General features: G+C 37.9%; 2 protein-coding genes across 3 annotated transcripts; both read left to right on the forward strand.

Moving 5' to 3' along the window:
• The first annotated feature begins 407 nt into the window (after positions 1 to 407).
• On the forward strand, positions 408 to 10,039 carry LOC103715544 (biotin carboxylase 2, chloroplastic). The gene is made up of 16 exons (XM_008803213.6): positions 408 to 850; positions 1,567 to 1,901; positions 2,124 to 2,265; positions 3,460 to 3,558; positions 3,692 to 3,748; positions 4,845 to 4,916; positions 5,070 to 5,159; positions 5,972 to 6,031; positions 7,202 to 7,387; positions 7,478 to 7,570; positions 7,653 to 7,734; positions 8,107 to 8,213; positions 8,429 to 8,504; positions 9,181 to 9,227; positions 9,355 to 9,417; positions 9,662 to 10,039. Exons 1-16 carry the CDS (start codon positions 809 to 811, stop codon positions 9,716 to 9,718), a joined length of 1,608 nt encoding a protein of 535 aa, XP_008801435.1. The 5' UTR covers positions 408 to 808; the 3' UTR covers positions 9,719 to 10,039.
• Positions 10,040 to 11,138: 1,099 nt separating this feature from the next.
• LOC103715545 (RNA-binding protein 208-like) lies at positions 11,139 to 20,011 on the forward strand. 2 transcript variants are annotated; one of them, XM_008803215.6, is made up of 12 exons: positions 11,139 to 11,838; positions 13,581 to 13,642; positions 13,963 to 14,065; positions 17,409 to 17,485; positions 17,577 to 17,638; positions 17,753 to 17,840; positions 18,046 to 18,121; positions 18,523 to 18,553; positions 18,666 to 18,788; positions 19,002 to 19,087; positions 19,271 to 19,444; positions 19,548 to 20,011. In XM_008803215.6, exons 1-12 carry the CDS (start codon positions 11,737 to 11,739, stop codon positions 19,836 to 19,838), a joined length of 1,275 nt encoding a protein of 424 aa, XP_008801437.3. In that variant the 5' UTR covers positions 11,139 to 11,736; the 3' UTR covers positions 19,839 to 20,011. The 2 variants fall into 2 exon arrangements, with proteins under 2 accessions (XP_008801437.3, XP_088563974.1); XM_088707848.2 differs by lacking the exon at positions 11,139 to 11,838 and adding an exon at positions 11,934 to 12,086.
• Positions 20,012 to 20,960: the final 949 nt, after the last annotated feature.

Genomic DNA, 20,960 nt, shown 5'->3' on the forward strand with positions numbered 1-20,960 from the left:
GAATTGGATCGGATATGTTGAATTTGACATATTTATTAAGCAAATAAATCGATCCATATAACCTATTTATTAAAACAGGGCAAGTCAGATTATTTTTTTTATAAATTAAATAGATTTAAATAAGTTAAATTCTAAATAAATTGAATTAAATATGTAAAAAATATGTTAAGTAAATTTTAAATAGATTAATTAAATTTTAAATAAGTTAAATAAATTAAATTATGATTCCATTTAATTATTAAATAGATCAAAATAAATTAAATGAGATAAAATTTAAATTTAAATTATTTAACAATCAGAACCAGATGAATTGAGTCGTTTATCATCCAAATCTACTTATACCAAATTTTGTGAAACGGATTTACGGATCGGACTATTAAGTACCATCCCCTGGTCAAAACTCAAGCAGCGGGAAGCGAGTTGGACACTTGGACTAGCTGACGCTCATCGGATCAAACCCGTCCATCATCAGCCGCACAACGGAGCCCGATGAACCCTCGAGAAAATCCGAAAAACGGCGGAGCTTCCAACGCTCCAGCCCCTACTCCCTCTCGATGTCATCGATCCTCACCTCCTGCTCTCCTCCCGATTTAATTCTTTCCTCCCCCTCCCTTCGGAACCCATTTCTTCTCCTCCCTTCCTTCCAATCCTTCGATAGCTCTCATCCCCTACAGGTGCTCTTCTCTTCAGATCCGGCGATCTCTTTCCGACCATTTCGCGGATTTGATTGCCGGAGAGCCTTCTTTCTCTGCTCGAACTGAGATCACTAGTATTTTTTTCCCGTTCTGTCTCGGGATTTGGTCCCAGTATGGACTCGATGATCGCTTGCAAGTCGGGCTGCTCGCCTCCTGTAAGTCGCTACCCGTTGCTTAGATTCCTTTGATTTGGGCGGACTTTAGTTCTGGATTTGGGACCTATCTGGTGTCGTTGTGGTTATTTCAATGAGAATCTGGTCTCCTAATCGAAAGACCTTTTCTATAGAGAAGAGTCTCGGGGCAGTGTTTGCGGCAGTAGAGGAAGCCTCGTCAAGCTCGTGATTTTTCCTCTTTACATCATTAGTATTATTTTTTCCCTGATTCGTTTGGCGTTTCGCATAACCATTTCCGGGCCAGTATTGTGCTACTTTTGTTGGTTTATGCTTCGTTTTTGCTTGATTTGGTGCTTCGATCCAAAAACAGTCATCTCCTTTTGTTCAATCTAAATCTTTCTTGCTGATTTAGGATCCTCGAAAGCTTTTTCTTGCGTCATGTATGATGCTTACATAGTTTTGAACTGCGTTGAGCTCGTCTCGTTTAAGCATTTGGCTTTCCTCAAAGACCAGGAGGCGATATACAATGCTGATTAGAAGTATTGATTAATTGAAATGTTTTTTTTTTTGAACTGCTCATGGCTGACACGATCTGCTGCATCAATGCTGCTTTGTTTTAGATGTCAAACCCTCTATTTGTTTTGCCTTTCATCTTTAGTTTCATGTTTTGGCACTTTCCCTAAAGAGTCACGAATTTACTCTACTATGCATTTGGCTTAATTATCATTAATCTAAATTTACGATGTTTGTGCCAAAAGGGGTTATTCATCAGACCTGCCAGAGGAATTAGGAGCTCTCAATGCAGCTTTATGGTGGGAATTGATCCAAACTTTCGCAAGATAAGCTTTCCAAGGCAAAGAGCTGCTTGCACGATCTGGAAATCAAAAAAAAATGGAGGAGCGCTGAATGCAACTTGCCATGATGAGAAGATTCTTGTGGCAAATAGAGGGGAAATTGCGGTCCGAGTGATTCGAACCGCACATGAGATGGGGATTCCCTGTGTTGCTGTGCACTCTACAATAGATCAGGATGCTCTTCATGTGCGACTTGCAGATGAGGCAGTGTGCATCGGTGAAGCACCAAGCAGTCAATCGTAAGTGATGCCTTTCTTTTTCAGCATTGGCCAAGTAGCTAGTGTTCTTAACTGTAAACCAAATACAAAATCTTTCTATTCTTGTGTCCAAACATTTTTTTTTTATTCTATTACATGTTGATGGTTTAAATGTTTTCTTTATTAAGTCTTTTGCTGTCACATGTTATGTGTTGAAAAGTAATTCATCTTTGATAATTTCATATCTTCCTTTCTGTTTAACAGGTATTTATTTATTCCAAATGTTTTATCTGCTGCTGTTAGCCGGGGGTGCACTATGTTGCATCCTGGATATGGTTTCCTGGCTGAGAATGCTGGCTTTGTTGATATATGCAAAGAGCATGGAATCAACTTTATTGGGCCCAATGTAAGTTGTCTTTTTCACAAACAGATAGTGTATGAAATTATGTTCTTTATAAGGACAAATAAAGTAGACTGCCAATTTTCATACAATTTCTTGTTTCCCAGAATCCTTGGTTGCTAAGAAAAAGGGTGTGACCACTAGGGCAAGCCCCGGTTCTAGAGTTTTTAGATTGTCAAATATTATTCTGATATTGGACAAATTTGTTCCAATTTTATCTCATATTTGAGAGCACTAATTGCAAATAGTGGAAATCTCATAGTGGTAAGGTAGACATGGTATCTCTTGGAAGTAAGTTACGTGATAAGGGAGGTTGCCTTTGGCATTGCTTCTTTCTTGAATCCGCTGTTTCAGTTTATGTGATGAGTGACCATGCTTTAGTGTTTGCGCAAGACGTTACACTCATGCCACTCTAGAATTTCTTTGGTAGTTCAAGAGAGCGTGGGAGAAATCTCCCTAGAATTATTGTTTTCTTTTGCATACAACTAAAAAGGGCAGCCTGGTGTACGAGGCTCCCACCATTGTAGGATTTGGATGGGTTAGATATACGCAGCCTTACCCCTTGCGTGAAGAGGCTGTTTCCATGTTTCAAAACAATAGGCTTTAGATCACAATAGAGCAACCTTACCATTGCGCCAAGGCTCATCTTCATTAATTGTAAAGGAGGAAAAGACCTTTTAAAACATGCAAAATGGAGGAATATGATTGTTCATCATGTCACAAGAATGCTGAAATATGTTGGTGTGCCATGTATGGTACAGATCTGATGGTGGTCTCATGCATGGTATTGTAATGCTTAAATATCTGTCCTCTTATCTAATCAAATGTGGCACCTTGCCCACAAGTTCAACTGCCAAATTTTAGCATGCAACCTATGTAGATTCTATGAGACATTCAGATGAACCCTGTAATCATATATCTTAATTTTACAACAGATTCTAAATTAAAAAACTTATCGCTCTTGAAAGTGCAGTAGATGATAAAATGCTAGTGTTTGCTCATTCTTCTTCTTCTTCTTCTTCTTTTTATTGTGTTGATGGAAAAAATGGTTTCCTTGGCTTCAAGGTGTATAAAGCTATTCCTTAAGATTATTTTCTCTGTTAGCCTTATAATCTTACTTTTTGGCTGTTAAAAAATTAAAAACCTCTTTTTACTTTCCTAATGAATATGAGATTTGGTTGTTTGACTATCCTTCTCCAGCCTGACAGCATTCGAGTCATGGGCGATAAATCTACAGCCAGAGAAACTATGAAGAAAGCAGGCGTCCCAACCGTACCTGGAAGTGATGGACTGTTACAGGTACACAAACAATTTTATGTGTATCTTGGTTTGCTGTTAAATTTCCTGGACCGCTTCATTGTCAGAACCTGGATCTGTCATTATAATTATTTCTGATTTGCATTCTGATTGCTAACACTGCTGAATGTTGCAGTCCACCGAGGAGGCTGTCAAGCTTGCACATGACATTGGTTTCCCCGTGATGATCAAGGTATCTTGTTTTCCTTAGTTTTGTTTTAACAACAATAGTATTTGGTTCATACGATCGTTCATAATTTAACAACGTACTGAACCACCACTTGCTATAGAAAGCAATAACATGAGGGGCAATTGAACATTCTTATAATAGCACAGGAAGAGCTTTGGTTCTGATAAGAAGACACATCGTTATTTGTCATTTTATTCTTCTCTCAAAAATATTAGGAGAAATTGATTCCAAAACTAGAAGTCCAATTTGTGTGGCCTATTACAAAATCTTACTTTCATTACATGTTTTAGCACTTGTGATGATGTTACTCAACCTTAGAGTTAAGTCTTTGGTGTTTGCAAAGCATAATTTTTTTTTCCCCACCAGCATTTTGCTTGTCTTGATGTTGATCAAACAAATGTTTTCTGTGCGAATACAATAACGTACCCGTACTTTACGGGGCCCGAGGTTTGTCATTCCGATCGGTATGGTACTGTACCAATACTGAACTGGTACGTGGTACCATACTGTACCGATACTTGGTACACCAAATCTTGTTGTGTTATACCGCATATCAACTTTATAACAGGATGGTACTAGTATGGAGCCCGGTATCGAGACAACGAACTTTGATGGGGCCTCAATATGATACTGTATGGACATATGGTACAACTGCTCTCGTCTCCAGCAGTGTGTGTGGGGATACCATCCTGACCAACCCATAGGGTAAGCTACTAGTGTAGGGTCTGATACCGCTATTGATCACCTTGGATCAAACACGCTCATGTCCGCTATTGGTTTAATTCTTCCAGAGTATGGTTTAAATTTTTAGAAGACATTATCCCACCTTTATGTCAATGATGTTGCAGCTGTATTTTTCACACTGTATTAGGTTCCTGTCAACTCCCTGTGAGCTAGCCTCTGGGATTCTTGTGGAGCTATGCAAGGATTTCTTTACAGACTGCATTCTGTGGTCTGGATTTAAGTTTGTAGAACACTTCTGTGTGTCCAGAAACCAACTGGGTGGAGATAGAAACCAAAACCTTTTCACTATCTTAGCATAAATTGCTCTTTAGAATGGTTTCATCATGTCATGAGTTCCCTTTCTACTACTTTGTAGGCAACTGCTGGTGGTGGAGGGCGTGGAATGCGTCTAGCTCATGAACCTGAAGAGTTTGTAAAGTTGCTCCAGGTAGATCATATGCCTAATTCATTGAGAATTTGAGATTGGTTGCACACACACAATGGCTTTGCCATTTTTTTCTTGTTCAGACAGTTGGGAAACTTTGAAACATGGACCTTATTGTAGTTTTTGTTTTAAACTAAAATCAATAAATACATGCAGCAAGCTAAGAGTGAGGCAGCTGCGGCTTTTGGAAATGATGGGGTTTACCTGGAGAAATACATCCAGAATCCAAGGCACATTGAGTTCCAGGTAAAATGCATATTTTATCTATCTTGTACATCTTAAAAATTTGGAGAAATTGCATTTGGATATGTGATTCTAAGTTTTTGAAGTAATTGAACTTAAAATGAACGTGGTTGACAATATCAGAAAATACATCTTGTCTTGATTAGAATAGTAACTCCAAAATCGCCGAATTGATTTTCTATATCAAACCGGAATGTACAGTTAAAGATTATTTGGAAGCTTTTGGTATGGGAGTAAATTGTTTAATCATCCATGACTGATTGTGGCTTTTTAATAGAAAAACTTCTTGTTAAAAAATTGCTGATTTACTCTTACAGATCTGGTATGGCTGATATCGCTATTATTGGATGTTTAAGATACGTTTAGAACCAATGCAAAATATTCTCTCATGGTCAAGATGCAGGATTAATCTGTCTAAAGCTAAATTCTGCAATTTGTTAAAACATGTGAAATTGTAAATTTGATGAGGGAAACAATAAATCATCAGCAAGTAACTGTTACGACTAAATAAAGCCCATTATGGAATAACTATTTGCAAGAAAAAAGAATTAATCATGTGTTTTTTGTGTGTGTATGCATGTATACATGCTTGCATATCTGTCTTTTTGTACCAGTGTATCATCAAAAGCTCAAAAATATACATTTTATCCCTTTCCTTTTAATAGCGCTGAAATTTTTTGGCAAAGAATATTAGATTTATGTAATCAATCACTAACAAATTCTTTGCATGATTATATGATGAAAAATATGAGAATTGCACAATGAATAACTCTAAAAATTGTGTGACTGTAAAGCTCCCATGTTTTGCTTCACAGATTCTTGCAGACAAGTACGGAAATGTTGTTCATTTTGGGGAGCGTGATTGCAGTATTCAGGTACTTCATCCATGATCATTATTTGCCTCCTATCATTAAATGGAGCAAGTCTTGAAAAAACTCCTGCAGCTTGACTCATGACTGAATCAACTAATTTGGCAGGTAGAATGAACAGATACAATAATCGAGAAAAAACACCTGATCTCTGACTTTATATACTTTTTAAGTTGAATAGATAAGCTGAACCTTCAATTAACAATTTCTGAGAACTGTAAAATTCATCTCTCTTCTTCATTTTTCATTTTACTGCAATAACATATTGATATTTTCATTGCATTGAAGTCTAAAAAGTGAAGATCTGATTGTGATGGATATCCATATCATTGACACTGATAGAGACAGTCTTTTCTCCAACCTTTTCTCTTCTTGCAAGAAGTCAGACATCAAACATGAATCTTTGCATCAAAGAGGGGTGTTGTCATCCAATTTTTGCACGTATGACCCTGCACTTTCTAGATATTTGGGTAAATGGTAATATCGACTTGATCCGGGTTGGCTCAAAGAAGAATGTAAATTGCCGAAAACAAAGAAAGGTCCAAAAAGATGGAGGAAATCACTGAGACTTTATTAATTCAGTTGCTCTTTCCATGCCTATTATGAACCATATTGGAAATCAGTCCTAGTGCCAGTTGGCTCCTACTGTTCCCTTTTGTTTCTGATACAAGAACTGCCTCCTACTTTAGAAGCTTCAATGCATGCATAATGTTGCACTACAAGCACAAATATTCTGACAGACAATTACATGGTAATCTGTCGCCCAAGCTATGTGACAATGCTGTAAGTATCCAAGCTCCAATTTTTGACATTACTTTGCAGAAGCATAGATAGGGAAAGACTAGAACATGACAAATATTGTGCAATAATCTACCTGACAACAGGAACTTGCCTCTCTTTATCTTGAGTAACTACAAGCTGTTAATTGGATCAACTTTAAAATCAGTAGTCTCACCTTATAGAAGTAATTCACTTATTTAACATTTTTGCCTACATAGATATGAAAAATATCAGTGCAAGAAATCTCTTTTTATGTTATCACGGATAAGTTTTTATAGTATTCTGTAATGATTTTCATTTATAAAGATGTTTACCGTTCATGAACACCATACCCAGCTCACGACATATAAAATTTTATTGTTATATTAATTAGTTGACTTGTGATGTGTATGACAGAGAAGGAATCAGAAGCTCCTAGAAGAAGCTCCATCACCTGCATTGACCCCTGAACTACGCAAAGCTATGGGGGATGCAGCTGTAGCAGCTGCTGCATCTATAGGTTACATTGGTGTTGGAACTGTAGAATTTCTCTTGGATGAAAGAGGTTCCTTCTACTTCATGGAAATGAACACGAGGATCCAGGTATGGATCCCAATGATTCATGCTCGTTTCTTGTGAAGTTGCTTCATGTTTCGCATATAAATCTTTTCCTTTTTCCATGATAAAAACCAGGTAGAGCACCCAGTCACTGAAATGATTTCTTCAACTGATTTGATTGAAGAACAACTTCGAGTTGCTCTTGGAGAGAGACTGACGTACAAACAGGTAATCCTTGTTTTTCAAAGTTCATTATGATAATTGATTACGGCTTGGGTTCATTATACCTGATAATATTCGCCACCTGCAGGAAGACATTGTTCTGAGGGGACATTCAATTGAGTGCCGTATTAATGCAGAGGATGCCTTCAAAGGATTTCGCCCAGGGCCAGGTCTCTCTCTCTCTCTCAATAACAATGGCAGGGGAAACTTAGTTATTAGACACAGGTTGAAGTTGGCATGAGTTTTAAGATGATATTTCAGTTTAACTTTCATACTGTACCCTTGTGAGTATGTTAGTTATGCCTGCATTTTGCCTTTGAAGTTTCAATTGGATAACAGATTGCGGTGATGTCATTTGATTTGTAAAAAGAATTTTCCTTCTAATGCTCTTGTTATGCTGATTCCTTATCTTGTTACCCCATTTTTAATGTTTGCCGACAAGTGTACTTTCATTATTACATGAACAAGTCTCTAACTTCTGATAAATTTATCGTCATGACTTATCTATATGTTTAACACTTTTATAACTATTGAAATTTTAGGAAAGATCACATCATACTTGCCATCTGGAGGTCCATTTGTGAGAATGGATAGTCATGTTTATCCAGGCTATGTGGTTCCTCCAAGCTATGACTCCTTGCTAGGAAAGGTACTCATATATTTCTTGCTTGCCATTTATATTTTACACAACAAAAACATCTTAATATTCATTTCCATACTAATGAAAGATTCTCTTGCAAAGACTTCAGCATAATGCTGCAAACAAAGTTAATCTGCTCCTACCTTCAGCAGCTATTATTTTTGCTGGAATTTTTTTGCTCAAAATCACTTGTATTGTTCTAACAATTGTGCTATGTCATTTAGCTTATTGTGTGGGCACCAACCAGGGAGAAAGCAATAGAGCGGATGAAAAGAGCTCTCGATGACACCATAATAACAGGTTAGCAGGCTTGTAAAGAGCTTAGTGAACTAAAGGATATTTAACATTAGCTTGAGTAGTTCTTGATGAATACTTTACGCAATATGTTATCACATATAAGGAACCCTACCTAGTGGATGCACCAGAATTCTGCGAGCATATTAGCTCCATTAAATGATTTTGAGCTACTTGTAATCTGTTGAAGATGCAAGTAGTTTCTTTGGGCTTTGTAACTTGTTATAAAGTCCCTCTCTTGCCTCTCCCGGCCTATCTTTTACTTCAAATTTAATGGCTGTGTTTTAGTAGGTCTTTGTGTTTATAAACTAGCTTTGCTCTCATTTTCCCCCAATTCATATCTCACTGTTTCTGCATTATTGTGCTTTGTTCTCGATGGAAGGATAATAGTATTTTCCTTATATAACATATGACAATCTGTAGATGCAATACTTTACAGAAAAAAGCTATACCTTCCAGAGGATTTTGAGATCCACGCTACTACCAGAATGTAGGAAAGTAGCAAACAGTCTACAGCGGTAGCTATAGGGCTTCCTCATTTAACTACTTCGACCATCCTTTACTTTCACTATTTTAGTGTATGATAGTTATGGAGAATTTGTAAGGGAGTGCACTCTCGTTTTTATGATAATTGCATTTATTTTGTGCTCTATAACTGATCATCAGTTTCATCCTTCTGCAGGAATTCCTACAACCATTGAATACCATAAGCTAATTCTTGATGTTGAGGTATGAAGATTCTGAGTTGCATACTGCAGGAGTTTGTGCCTAATAGATCCAGATAAATACAGAGACAATCACAAGCCAGAACTTCTAATTTCTAACTTGTTTTAAATGCATGCCTATGGAATTGTAGGACTTCAGAAATGGAAAAGTAGATACTGCCTTCATACCTAAGCACGAGAAGGATTTAACTGTGGTGAGTGTTTCATTACTTCCCTCTGCAATATTGTGTCTCCATTCACATGCACTTATGGCAAACCTTTGTTTAGAAAATTAAATACATGCTATTCGGATGTTTTGGAACAACTATTTGCAAATCTTTTTGTTTTCCAAAATTAAACATTAGGACAAACTAGACATTGAGAATCTTTATTATTTTAAAGTATACAATATCTTGAGGTGATTTTAAAGAGAGTCTAAACATTTTCTTTGCAATGCAGTCCCAGAAACTAGTGCTGTCAACATCGGAGAAAGAGCTTGCTGGGGTGGGTCCCTAAACTTTATATCATGTGCCGCAGTCCCCATGGCATGTCAGTCTCTTACAACATTCATTGCTTACCAGTGCAAGATTTTGACTTGAGAATCACCATAGCCTACGCCAATTCCTCTCTCTCTCATCCAATTATCTTAAATATTTCTGTCGGTTTGTCTAGGCACTAGGCAGTGAAGCTTATGACTGGAAATTGTATTGAGTGAGAAGCATAGCTTCTGCTTGGAAACGATTTAGGATTATCTGGGGATGGATATGCACATTGAAGCAATTATTGTTATTTATAGACTCTGTTCTTTCCCGGATTAATGGAATGTGTTTTTCTCAAGTTTTGCTGGTTATGGAATTCAGGACCTGAGAACTGAATGTTATGTTCCTCAATGGCTGAATCTTCTGTAGGAAGCGTTGGAGATGATGTCTGCTTTTGCTCATTTGTTTAACCAAGTCTCGTTCAGGTTGCTGTGTCGGCCTTCTTGACAGTAGCAAGGGAATGTAGTTTGTAAAAGGGGTGATCGATGCCATTTAGTTGCCAGAGATAAGCGGGAGAATGGCCCATTATAGCTGCCTTTCATGATGCTGGTGGGTACTTAACTTCAACCCCATGAATGTAAGTGATGAATATGAGAAGGATTGCCAGAGTTCATATGCTCAACTCTCTCTTCTCAGATACAGAATTGTCTTGGTCTTTCAGATGCATTCGGCAAATTCTTGGCAAACACAGTCAAGGTGCTGTTTAGATGCTCATATCTGCTTTATACTGATGTTTACGCTTCGACATGCCCCGTAACTTAAATCCTCTGTCGAAACACTTTGATGCTGGTTAAGGATATACATGCATCATCTTGTACATGGCGGAGATTTGATTTGTTAGAGGAGATAGAGGAAGTTGGAGGGACTGGAGTGGATGATAATCTCTTTATATGCTATGCATAGGGGTATATTTTTATACATGCAAGTTTGCACAAATACCTCCAAAGTCAAATTGCACAAATCTATCTCTTATTGAAAGGAAACTCTCCCGACTTGAATGTTTCTGTTGGCGACGTTCCAGTTTAGGTGCCGTTCGCTTCTCGATTTTTTGAGTACGTTTATCTCGTAGATGATCGATTTTTTGAGTGGCTATGTTGGCCCACGTTGGTTACAACTTACAAGATTTTATGATCGATTTTCCCATGTGTTTCATTAAATTTTATTACATCCTGTAATTAAGTGATAAGCTATCTTTTTTCCTTTTTTTTTTGCTTAACAGTGATAAGCTTATCTTTATCGGAAAAAAGATAGAGTTTCGCATGCATGCTATCCTCTTGTTCTTATTTCTTATGAATGACTAGGCTATGACTGGACCTCAAAAAAATAAAAAATCAAAAAAAAGAAAGAGGCAGAGTCGGTTCATGTGCGTCGAGTACAGGCGTTCCAAACATGAAATTAACTCCTCGAAGTAAAAATATAAAAAAAACTCCTCCAACTAACAACCTCCTCCTCCTCCTCCGTCTGCCCCCTATAAATGGGTTAGCCGGGTCTCTTGCTCTCCCCACCTGGCTCTTGTTCTCACTCGCTTGGCTTATTGGAAAGAGAGAGAGAGCGGACGGAGATTCTCTTGTCCCTGCTGCTGATACGGAGTTCAGCTCTCGATCGTCGTCGATTTTTTCCATCTATGAGCAAATTCGGCATCCGCTCTCCGCCCCGTTGATTCTTGATACCCTTTCAAATTCTCCCCCGATCTTCTCGCTTCCTCGTCTTCTCATCGTCGTGGCCTGCCATCCGATTATCTGATTTTGGGTTTCTTTCTTCCTTCTCCGATTCGAAACCTCTCTCCGCCCCTCAATTCCCCACTGATCTTTTCAATTCCTTCTCGGAATCCGCTATTTCTAGGGTTTCGTCCCTTCTTTCTTGGTTTTTTTATCCTCCCCCAGTTGTTTGTTTTTCTAGTTTGTTATTCGGTCCGGTCCGATACGTGATCTCTAGGGTTTCTTGGCAAGATCCGTTGATCAGGTCCGACTTTCCCCAAGATCCGACAAGAAACAGATGAATCCAAGGTTAAACCAGCAGCAGGCCTTAATGCAGCAGGCGATGCTCCAGCAGCAGCATCTTTACCATTCTGGCGTTCTTGCTGCGGCCATGTCTCAGGTTCAGATCTCTTTCCTCTTCTCTTACAGTTTTTCTACATTCTCGATGCATGTGTTCCTAAAATCTTGTGATCTTCATCGTGCTTGTCGTTCTTGTATCTAATTCTCCACCTGATCCTTGTATTACAGGCCTTCTGTTTTCTTAATCCCTCTGTTCGTGTGCGCGCTTTGTTGTTATCATATAATTTCTTTTATTGTATGTTTGGGCTGGTGCTCTTGTGTGGCCATGACGTACTACTTTTGTCACTTGTAAGCCACTTTGTTGTATTTGATGCCAAGAATCTTAAGATTTTGCATAAATCTAGTTCTTTTAATGTAAACTTATCCATCTGCCTTCTTGATGCTAAATATGCAAGGACGCAAGACATATTATGTTTCTCTTTGCCTGAGCTTGTGGATGTTGATTTTCTAGCAAGTTTATTTTTATCATCATTTGACATATCATAGTTTTCTTCATCTTTGGCTAGCATCTCCTGTGAGCCTACAAGTAACTTTTGCAGTTCTCGTTTCCAGTTAGATGGATTTCACTGTTTGACTATACTTTGATCGTGTTGATGGCTGCTTTGATCTGATTCCACAGAATGCTAGTTGTTGATTTCCTGCATGATCGTCACCTTTGTCATGCCTCTTTTTCCTTGTGTTCCTTGGAAAATTGAGGCTTAGGGTATGTTTGGATGCAAGGAGAGCTGCTTGAAAAACTTATTTTCTTGGAAAATCTAGTTTTCTGCTTGTCTGTTTCGTTAGAAAACTAATAAATTTGGAAAGCTTATAATTAGTTTTTGGGGATTTTTTCCATTTCCATGGAAAAGACTTAGTTTTCCTTTTCATTTTCCATAGTTTTCTTTGCAACCAAATGCAACCTTAGATGCTCTTCATTTTGCATCAGCCATTCATAAAATTATTTCATTTAATATACACCAATCGAAATATGTGTTCCTTTTTTCCTCTTTTTTCTTTTTTCAGGTGCAGAATGTGTTTGAATTCATACCATCTTACTGACCAGCTGCTATTGAATGGTGCACACATTCTGACAATATTAACCGTATTTTTATATGGTGGCATTTTGACTGCCTTCTGTTAAATGATAATTTGCAATATATCTATTTTATTTTCGGTTTTAAGGTGGGTGATTGTGTAAAATATATAGAAAGATGCCTTATTTATTGGTCCTCTAAACTATTGATATATATTAGATTTGTTTGCTGAACATGCCTGCACATGCAGAAATGTGTAGAAAGATACATGCATTTTCATTCATATGATCATCTGAGATAATTTATTTTAGGTAAACACATTTCATTTATGCTATGATGGACATTGTTGAGTACACCCTTGGCAGCTTAGCTCTTTTTTTTTTGATGCTACTTTGGAGGCTTTCCAAGCTTTATCAATACTTGGAGTGCAAATTATTGCTGTTTTTTTTCATTTTGTAAATGCCTTCAATACAAGTCGAACACCTTCTATTGTTTAAGTCTCATAGAGTGGTAACTGAGAAATGTATGAGATTGTTTATACGTGGACATGTAACAGGAATCATTTATTTTCACATCGAGCAATTGTTGTTGGCTGCTCAATTTTCTTGTTATTAGGTATAGGTTAGTGAAGTGGATTTGGCACTAGAATATTGTGTATGATGTTATTAGGAACTTTTTTTTGTTTACTACCCTTTTTTCTAGGGTGGTCTATAGATTCTCTAGGGTTCCCTTTTTTTATTTTCTTCTTTTTTACTTTCATATTTTGCAGATGGAGCCTGTTCCAAGTGGCAATCTCCCCCCAGGGTTTGATCCATCTACATGCCGCAGTGTGTGAGTTCATTTTAGTAGTTTCCTTTTTCTTCTTATTCCCTACCATTTTCCTCTTTCTTTTTGCATTTTTGAGCCACATGGTGTCATCAAGTTGTGTGAGTATTATCATGACAAATAGTGCAAAACTCGGTTTTAAGAGTTCACGACTGGAACTGGTTATATGTTTTTGGAATATTTGTCTTCTCCTTCTCTAATTAGTTGTCTCAAATCATTAATGTTGGGTTGCTGGAAATAGTGGATGATGTGGCATGTGTTATTCTCTGATGTTTTACATTGTTTTAGCTTCGATATTGATATTTTGATGGCTTTGTGATAATTAGGTATGTGGGCAATATCCATCCAGCTGTCACAGAGAGCCTTCTTGCTGAAGTTTTCCAAAGTATTGGTCCACTTGAAGGATGCAAGCTTATTCGAAAAGAGAAGGTTTGTTTATGGACCACAATCATGTCCTTATTATTGTTTTAGAAAATGTTTAATGCCATTATTATTAGTATCCTTGATTTTAAATTTTCTTGAACACCATTTATGAATATGCTTCCATGTAGTATCAAGTACAAAAATTATGTCTTGGTAGTCTAGCATCACTTAAGTTTAGACTTACCAGGGCCTTGCTCCAAAGCCTTTGCGCCACTGCCATGTAGGGCTGGAAATCGGGTCGGGTCGGGTCAGATACGAGTCGGGTCAGATACGGGTTAGGTCAGGTCAAAAATTCATCAACCCAAATCCGACCTATTTATCAAATAAGTCAAAATTTTAAATTTGAATCTGACCTGTTTATTAAACAGATAACCCGATCCGATCCACATAATCCATTTATTAAATAGGTTAAATGGGTTAAACGAGTTAGATGGGTTTTTAATGGTTTAAATGAATTTACATAGGTTTAGCAGGTCGGGTTAAATAGGTCAGAAACAGGTTAAGCTAGTTTCAAACAGGTTAAATGGATAGGTTAAATGGGTCAAAGGTTTAAATCTGAACCCAATCCATTTAATAAACAGATTTAGGTGCCTCGATCTATTTACGACCCAAATCCGTTTATGTCAAACCCAAACCTGCTTAAAACAGGTCGTTCTCGGGTCAGGTTGACGGGTCGGATCATAAATTGCCACCCCTACTGCCATGTAGAATGTTAACGTGGTTGATGTTATATAGTTAAATTATATATCAAAGTATTTTTTTATCTTTCAGTAACATAATAAATTTGTCATTTGTTTTTCCATGGGTAAATGCTACCCATGGGAAATAACTTGCTCACCTAGAGAAGTATGAGAATATGGGTATATTGGTCAATAGAAAAGTTGACCAACTTTCCCATGATATTTACCCACTAAAAAATGGGCCTTTAATGTTATTTCTTTCATATTGTGAAGTTGCGTCAGTGATTTTAAGCATTTTGGAGAATCTCTCTCCTTGGTGCGAGGCAAGGTGATCCTTAAATAAGCCTTTTCAAACAACGACTAAAGCTTATACTTTTGCCCAATTTTTCTTTTAGCATGAGCATTTTATAGTTGCATATGATTGAAGAATGTGCCATCAATTCTGAACATAAGCTGAAGTTGGAGTCTATCTTATTGGTCTATCTTATTGCAACTGAAAAGTTTCACGTTTGATGTATAGCATTCAGATTGATCTATGAAATTACATTGATACTTCCACATATTACATGTAACATAGAAGACATCTCTCATTTCCCGAGAAATCTTAATTACCACATCTTAGCTTTCATTCGTCTCTGACCATCAAATTAAACTTGAATAACCCATCCTCCTATCTTTGAAACAAGGGGCGCTTTTGGCTTCGTGCATGCTTCAAGCAAATTTTCTTCTCCATATTACCATATCAATATGAGGAACTTCACTGAACTCAATCACTTGCTGGCATTACTCAATAGTTTTTTGTTGAGATCTATCTCGCTAAGGCAGCTCTCGCTCCTACAGATTGGAGCCTTGACTGGAACAACCATGGAAGCCCTTAAATATAAGTTTGATATGGGTGGACTTCCATGGGCCCAGAGCCTCATAGGCATAGTGAAAATTGTTAGTGATTACATATCTGTGGATAGACAATCCATAAAAGCAGAGCGGGGCTAGGTTACAGAGGGTTGGATGGCAAGAATTTCTTCGAAACTTCAATTTGACAATTTATCCCTTTATGTTAGTCTAACATTACAAGAAGGCGTGTTTTATAGAATTGTGGATACTACATGCATCTTGCTGTTTTATTTTTAGTATCCATTTTCCAAGTTATTGCGGTCTTTTTTACCAGATTTTTCCATTGCCATTGTCATTTTAGACTGAGGGGCATGGCCTACTTGTTTTTTGTGAAGTCAAATATGTGCATTTATGGATCTGGTCACTTGACGCAAACTTTGTTTTGAAACATTATGGATTCAAGCATATGCAAGTCTAAATAAGATGTAATATACCTTTATTGATGATTTACCATTGCTACAACCATGCTGATTTTTACTAATAATAATTCCATGATTTCATGCAAAAGCTTGGTAACAAGATGACAAAAATTTAAATTTGCTTTCATTTTCTAAGACATGATTATACCAATCTTTTTTTATTTATGAAATGCATTAGTCCATCTTTTTATTTCTAACATAAAGGAAATGAGCCTTTTTTTCTTTCACGTGCATAGAAGTTATGCTAAAATCTATAATGACTTTCATTTAAGATGATGTAGTTAATGTAAATAATATCATTTGTTGCATGGCTTAATACATGTCTTATGTTTAAGATGGGGCTGAAAATGGGTCGAATAAAATGCGACGGCATCCATTCCTGTATCTGATTTGGATTGGATTCTGATAGAAATTTTAATATTTGACTGGATCTGGATCTGAATGCAGATATATACTTATAAATCTTGCCAGATCTGGATCCGAATTCGTATTTTAAAAAAACGACTTTGGATCCAAATATCTGATGAAAAATTCTCTGAACAAAATGTCATTCCTAGAACTTAAACCAATATCCTTCCACTTAGATGACAAAATTCTCCGAGTTGGGTCGTTGTATTTTTTGTCCATTGCTTAGTACCTGCGATTGTGAAATAAAATAAACTCAATTTTATTTGACTCTTCATCCAGAATCTTCTGCCATGCTATATATGCTGTCCGTTTTTATAAATCACAACCATCAAAATTTGCATATTAGAAAGATGACCACTAGATGAGTGAATATGTAATACTTGTGAAATAATTTATACAAAATATTGCCTTGGGTGCTCCTGAACATCTTGAACATCTCAAAATTGCATATTCCTTGATTCCGATTTGGGTTATATCAGTTTCAGGGCTAAGAATGATGACGGGTCACAAATAAGGTTGAAATTATACATCAAAATGAGAATATTGATGTCATCCTTGCCGTTGCTGTCATCCTTGCAATGTCTCATGCACTGTCTCTAATCAATTGCTTTCTTACCAGTCTCTTTCATTTCTTAATAAGTTGTTTTGTTGGTATGGTACCCTGTATGGGTTTTATGGCATGGGAATTATATAAAGATATCAGTTAATCTAGATAGCATTGTTCATGGCAAATCAGTGATCCAACTCACCATCAGTTTCCTATTAATTTCTGCACACGGAGAAGAACTCTTGGAGCACTCTGGTTAACTTCGGCTGGCATTTTACTAGTTTAGTAATAGTTACAGTTGATTGATTGTTCAGATGATAATATGAACTGATTGCAAAATTTATTGATTGATATGTTTTATGGATGGATGTCACTGATATATTACTATGTCTCTGTTTCAGTCATCTTTTGGATTTGTTGATTATCATGATCGGAGGTCAGCAGCTCTTGCAATTGTGTCATTGAATGGGCGCCAGATGTAAGAAACGTCGAGATCATCAATATGCACCATAGTTATTGTTTTTCTTTCATATTTTGTTCTTACCCACTTTGTGATCCAAGTTTTGCAGATATGGTCAGGCAATTAAGGTGAATTGGGCATATGCTGGTGGCCAGAGGGAAGATACATCTGGTATGTTTCTTCTTCTCCTGGATTAACTCCTGCCAATTTTGGGTTGGCTAGCTCATTCTCTAAAGCATGTTAAGCATGTAATCTGTTCTAACATAACTTTCTTTTGCTGACAAGGACACTTCCATATTTTTGTTGGGGATTTGAGTCCTGAAGTAACTGATGCAACTCTTTATGCCTGTTTCTCAGTATATCCCAGTTGTTCGTAAGTCCCTTGCATTTTTGGATACTAATCTCCGGATTGAAAGTATAGAACTCCATATTAAAAGATAATAGCCACGTTGTAATTTTTTTGAGTGTTGCTAGTTCCTTGTGTTTAAATTTTCATGAAGCAGCATGATGAATAAATACATCATGTTATGTCACATTTTCAACTATATCCAATGAACGTTCGTTTGTGTGACTGACAGTGATGCGCGTGTCATGTGGGATAACAAAACAGGGCGCTCTAGAGGATTCGGATTTATTTCTTTCCGCAATCAGCAGGTATGTGCAGCTCAAAAATATGATTAATTGGGCAATGCATACCAGAGTGGTTCATGATGCAATTTGTCTCTGGATTCCTCAAGATTATAGTCAATTCAGTTTAATATTGATATGTTGCCTTCTGTCTGACTTCAGTTGGGTGGTTGGTTCAAGAACTGAACAATTTTCTTTTGTGCTTGTCATTGTTGCTGGTGATAGTGGCCATTATAGTGGTCCAGGTGTTAATGTGAAGGTTACCACGTAAATGCCAGTCCTTGGTGTGTGCACATATTTAATTTATTAGATTAGCGGGATTACCTCATCTTTACTGATTTCTTTATTAAAAAAAGGAAATCTCAAAAGATTTCCTGAAGTGATCCCGCAATATGTTTACTAAAACATAGTTATATACTTTTCTGCAGGATGCTCAGAATGCTATAAATGACATGACTGGTAAAGATCGAGCAATGGATAGTGAATATTTATTTGATTATATGTGGTGGATCTGGCATCAGTGTTTCTTTGTTTGGGTGAATGTGGATTAACATCATCTCCTGATTGCCAGGTAAATGGCTTGGAAGCAGACAAATACGGTGCAATTGGGCAACCAAGAGTGCTGGGGAGGACAAACAGAACAATGATAATCAGAATGCTGTTGTATTGACAAATGGAAATTCTGGTAATGCAGGTTAGATGTCCACATCCTTCTATACAAGATCAGACAGCTGGACTAAATAGGTCCTTGATTGGAAAAAACCAAATTCCATTGTCATGATTCCTTGCTCGTGATCCAATTGCAATTGTTGGGCAGAATCTAAATGCGCCAATTTTTTCTTACTAGAATGGGTATGAAAGTAGAAAAAGGTAGATGTGATTTTCTAAACTTGTTTTATTCTGGCAGATGGAGGCCAGGAGAATGCAAATGATGAGCCTCCTGAAAATAATCCTGCCTACACAACTGTATATGTTGGCAACCTGGCTCATGAGGTAAAGTACATATCATTTACTGTTATAGGCTATACTGCAAGGATGCTTCCCCCATCTTTATTGTCTTTTATATCTGCCTACAATTTAAAAAACAGATATCCTGCCAGCCGGTAGCCCTTGTTTTCTTTCAAATTATGTTTTATTTTGGACACTTGCAAGTGCATCTTTTGTTGGCTGTATCAGGTGACACAAGCTGAGCTCCATCACCAATTTCACTTTCTAGGGGCCGGTGTTATTGAAGAAGTGCGCATACAGAGAGAGAAAGGATTTGGATTTGTGAGATATCAAACCCATGAACAAGCTGCTTTAGCCATTCGAATGGCCAATGGAAGGATCCTATGTGGGAAATCAGTGAAAGTAAGCTCGGGTGCAAGATTGCAGGCTTGTTTCTCATCAATAGACTCCCCTCATGATATATTTTTTTCTCTTTAACATTTCGATCTTGAAATATCTTCTGCAGTGCTCATGGGGTACTAAGCCAACCCCCCCGGGGACAACCTCCAACCCTCTACCACCCCCGGTTCCTCCTTTCCAAATGTTACAAACGCCAGGTCTCCACCAAGGCTATACAGCTGCAGAGCTGCTGGCTTACCAGGCTCAGGCTGCTGCTGCTGCTGCTGCTGGGCCATTGGCTGGCCAGCATGGCCTTGCTGCACAGGTATCTGGAGGTCTCTTGTCTGGAGGTTCCCAGGCAATGTATGATGGCTATCCCAGTCACTCATCTGCTCGACAGCTAATGTATTACAACTAGACCCATGCAGTGGGGGCAGTTCTGCATGATGTGGACTGCTTCCTGATGGAGCCTTTTTCTCCCCCTCCGTATTTCACATCAATTTGCTCTTAGGAATGCCTGACTCGAACATCCCTGCATTGTTTGCTTTTGTTGTCTGCTATTGATATTCAGCCCCTCATCGTTCATTTCAAGATCTTAGCTTCTCTGTGTCTCTCTGTGTATGATGATGGTATTTTGTTTTCAATTTATGCATGATATCATGAAATAATAGGGCATCGTATTAGCCTTCTAACCGGAGGAGGATATCATCATCGTCTTCCACTCATATATCATATGCTCATGTGGTAATGAGGCCAAATGCGGCCCACTGGTGGTTTTAAAGGTTCTGCGCGCTGGAAAACTACCCGTCCCGAGTTGATAGAGCAGCCAGCAGGATGCTGTTTCTAATATCTGCGGCATTCAGTTATGATCCTTCGATTACGAACATAACACATACAGATCATATTGTATGATCTTACGTTGGATGGCAGCCATGAGCTGCCTCAAAACGAAGAAAATGCAGTTACCTGCGCAGGTGGGGTGCCTATCCATATAGCTGTTTGATAACCAAGCAGTTTGCATGATTCTCTCTCTTTATGATCTATATTTAGCCGTGCCCTGTATTTCACCATGCTGCTGAAGAGGCAACAGGCACACCGGAAAGGCTAATTAGGATTTCAGATGAGCACCGGGTAGGTGCATGCTTCTCTCTTTATGCAACACTTTAGCCATGCCCCGAACTTCACCAGGGAGTTGAAGAGACAACAGGCATGAACGAAAACCTAAAGTAGGATTGCATATGAGCACTGGGATTTCGGGTAAGCACTACATGCATGCCTTTTAGCTCCAGTGCAGGCTTCCATTGGCTGTCGTCGGTTGGTGTGCCAACATTAGAAGCAAAAACTGCGGTGGCTGATATTAGATTCCAACACTTCAATTGGTTGCATGAAGAATGACAGCATTTATTTGTTATCTCGACCCGCCAACCCTGCTGTAATCTAAATAGAAATAGAGGACGGCCAGGGATGATGCCAGATACTTATGCAATGATCAATGAAGGAATATTGACACAAACTTTCGCACTGGAGGTCCGATAATCTT

Source organism: Phoenix dactylifera, chromosome 11 (genome assembly GCF_051530095.1).
Source record: "Phoenix dactylifera cultivar Ajwa chromosome 11, Ajwa_hap1_PhDact_Kaust_v1.1, whole genome shotgun sequence".
Classification (NCBI taxonomy): domain Eukaryota; kingdom Viridiplantae; phylum Streptophyta; class Magnoliopsida; order Arecales; family Arecaceae; genus Phoenix; species Phoenix dactylifera.